This window comes from Austrofundulus limnaeus, unplaced genomic scaffold (genome assembly GCF_001266775.1).
Source record: "Austrofundulus limnaeus strain Quisiro unplaced genomic scaffold, Austrofundulus_limnaeus-1.0 Scaffold428, whole genome shotgun sequence".
Classification (NCBI taxonomy): domain Eukaryota; kingdom Metazoa; phylum Chordata; class Actinopteri; order Cyprinodontiformes; family Rivulidae; genus Austrofundulus; species Austrofundulus limnaeus.
Window position 1 is genome coordinate 454,507 of NW_013952830.1, and position 3,129 is coordinate 457,635.

The 3,129-nt window shown below is 39.9% G+C and overlaps 1 protein-coding gene across 2 annotated transcripts in view; it reads left to right on the forward strand.

Annotated features, from left to right (window-relative positions):
* gon4lb (gon-4 like b) overlaps window positions 1-3,129 on the forward strand; it is a 37,828-nt gene that overhangs the window by 2,366 nt on the left and 32,333 nt on the right. For both annotated transcript variants that reach the window (XM_014024577.1, XM_014024578.1), the window contains exons 2-3: window positions 67-160; window positions 235-350. In XM_014024577.1, coding sequence (XP_013880031.1) covers window positions 67-160; window positions 235-350 — 210 coding nt within the window. The remainder of the gene's footprint in view (window positions 1-66; window positions 161-234; window positions 351-3,129) is intronic.

A 3,129-nucleotide genomic window follows, 5' to 3' on the forward strand; every position in this document is an offset into this window, starting at 1 on the left:
TGTGTGTGTGTGTGTGTGTGTGTGTGTGTGTGTGTGTGTGTGTGTGTGTGTGTGTGTGTGTGTCAGACGCTGTGGCAGCATCCAGCTGGAGACAAGAGACCAGTGAAGCTGACACATTTCTCTGACCTTGAACAGGAGGAGGACAGCACACCTGGCTCAGGTATGTTTCCCACAGTTGTGTGTCCACAGAAGGCGGAGCCACCAAACAGACATGATGTGTTTTCTGATGGACAGGTTGGGCTGTTGCTATGGAGACCAGCGATGATGAACTGGGACGGCTGGACATCGATCTGGACAGGAAGTCCAAACAACACAACCTAACATCCAGCAACGTGCGCGCCATCTTACACGTGAGTATCAGACCTTTATTAATTAATTAATTAATTAATTAATTAATTAATTTACTTGCTCGCTCACTCACTAACGACCAAAGTGCTGTACAGAATCAGCACTGCAACACAGCTCATACAAAAACAAACTCATTCACAATTAAAATAGAAAAAAACCACAGAAAAATAAAAGCAAGTCATAAAAGACAAAGTTAAAACAAGGAATAAAAACAATAAATGCGTAAAAGTTAATCTAAAATAAAAACAAAAAATAAAATCTAGTAAAAATGAAGAACACAACCCGTGGTTTTTAAGACAAGTTTTAAAAACAGTCAGTGAAGACGACTGTCTGAGGCTTGGTCCAGAGTTTAGGAGCTGCTGCAACAAAAGACTGATCCCCCTGAGTTTGAGTCTGGTTTTAGGGACCCTCAGGAGCAGATGATCACCTGATCTGAGGGAGCAGGAGGGATTATAGGGGTGCAGCAGGTCAGACAGGTATGGTGGGGCAAAGCCATTCAAAGATTTAGAAACAAATGAAGTATTCTTAAATGGATCCTGAAAGGCACAGGCAGCCAGTGGAGTGAAACTAAAATGTGCTCATATTCACATGTACCAGTTAAAAGCCTCACTGCAGCATGTTGGACCCTCTGCAGTCGGGCGATGGAGGACCCACTAACCCCCAGATAAAGTGCATTACAGTAATCAGCCGAGTGGTGATAAAGGCATGGATCAATGTCTCAAAATGTCTTCTTGGAATGACAGGTTTTATTTTAACTAGCTGCCTCAAATGATTAAAACTCCTTCTAACAACTGACCTAATGTGGCTGTCTAATTTAAGTTCAGGGGTCTTTTCAACTCCCAAATTCCTCACTAACTATTTGTTGTACTGAGTCAAGGAACCAAGACCTACAGGGGAGTGGCCAACAGTACCTCCAAAAACCATAACCTCAGTCTTAGTTTCATTAAAACTCAAAAATTTTGTGCCATCTAGGCCTCCAGGTCCTCAAGACACATAAGTAGTGAGTCTATTGCATACGAATTAGACCCTTTGAGAGGGTCATAGATCTGGCTGTCATCTGCGTAACATCCATCCATTTTGTCCTGATGCATCTCAGTAATCCAGGTAAAAAATCAAAAGGAAAAAAATTGTATAGATCCTCTGGACGTCCTGATGCATCTCAGTAATCCAGGTAAAAAATCAAAAGGAAAAAAAAATTGTATAGGTCCTCTGGACGGGTTCTTCTTTAATGAAACGTTTCATCTCTCTTCCAAGAGACTTCTTCAGCCATGTGATGTGAGTATCAGTCACCTGTGAACCATAGCCATGTGATGTGAGTATGAGTCACCTGGAGGCAGGACTCAAAAGCCTGAATTTTGCCTGAAACTCTCAGACTGAAGAAGTCTCTTGGAGGAGAGACGAAACGTTTCATTAAAGAAGAACCCGTCCAGAGGACCTATACTATTTTTTTTTCCTTTTGATCTATCCATTTTCTTCCGCCTATCCAGGGTCGGGTCGCGGGGGCAGCAGCTTCAGAAGGGAGGCAATCCGGGTCACGGCACCAGAAATGTTGGATTTTTTCCTCTGTAAATAGTCAAAATGAACAACCCTAGTGAACCAACAAGAATCAGACAAATCAGACAAATAGTGAAAATTCAAAAGATACGCTTTGCCCAAAGGGAGAGATTCAATGTGCCCAACTTAACAGCAGTTGAAAACAGCGAAGCTCTGCCCGTTTGAGGCAGCTTGATCGTATTTATTAACTTTCAGAAAAGAGGAGTGGAAAACAGCTACAGTTATACAAAATACAACTGGTTCGTTCAGACAATACAAAACAGACAGTGTTAAGAGCTGAGTTGCTCTTACCCGGGTCCATTGGGATTTTGGAGGCAATTAGTAGGAGACACCTTAAAGAGTTAACATAATTTATTACAGATTACATGTAAAACCCACAGAAACAGATTTGCAAATCTGGGAGAACACCGGACCGATACTTCCCTTCGATCATCAAGTGTCTCGTCATATTCCTGTAATTCTTGACATTTTATACTGAAGCCTCATCCTTACGTAATGTCTGAGAATAATACATTATCAGTCAGCTGCAGGTGGTCATGCCCGCCTCCTGCTACGCCATTTGTTCCATTAATCTGCACAGCCTTGAAACGATAAGGAACCTGGGCTTTGACCCTGTTCTTCAAACATGTTTTGACCAGAGTGACACACACACTGAAAATAAAACAGGTCATTACATATACCAATTATAAGATTACTAACTGATTATTAACAGAACACAAAATATAGTTAAAGGTGTTCCATATTTCAATAACTCCCTCTCTTGATCTCTGCTAACACAGAGATCAATACCATGTGTCCTCCAGGACCACTTCCAACTTCCCTTCATTATAGGGAGAGATGTGTTTTTCACCTCCAGATTTCCAGTCTCATATTGAGACTGTTTCTATCTTAGGCCTGATTCGTTTCTATTTATTTAAAATAATGCTTCCCTTTTGTAGTTTTGACTATTTCTTTTAAAACTTTATATTATTATTTCTTTAACCTTTAGAGTTTTTAGATTTATGTTATTATTGATTTAAATTAACATTATGTTTAACTCTTTAACCTTTTAAAGTTTTAGCTTTATTTAAATTTACTTTATTTCTAGTTAAACCCTTAGTGAATTATTAACTCAAAACACTTTCCTGAAACAAGAAAAATACACCGTGTTAAGATTGAACACCAGGAAAAAAACCCTTAACAACAATTCTAACTGTTCGGTGGGACTGTTATGACATTTTACAACTT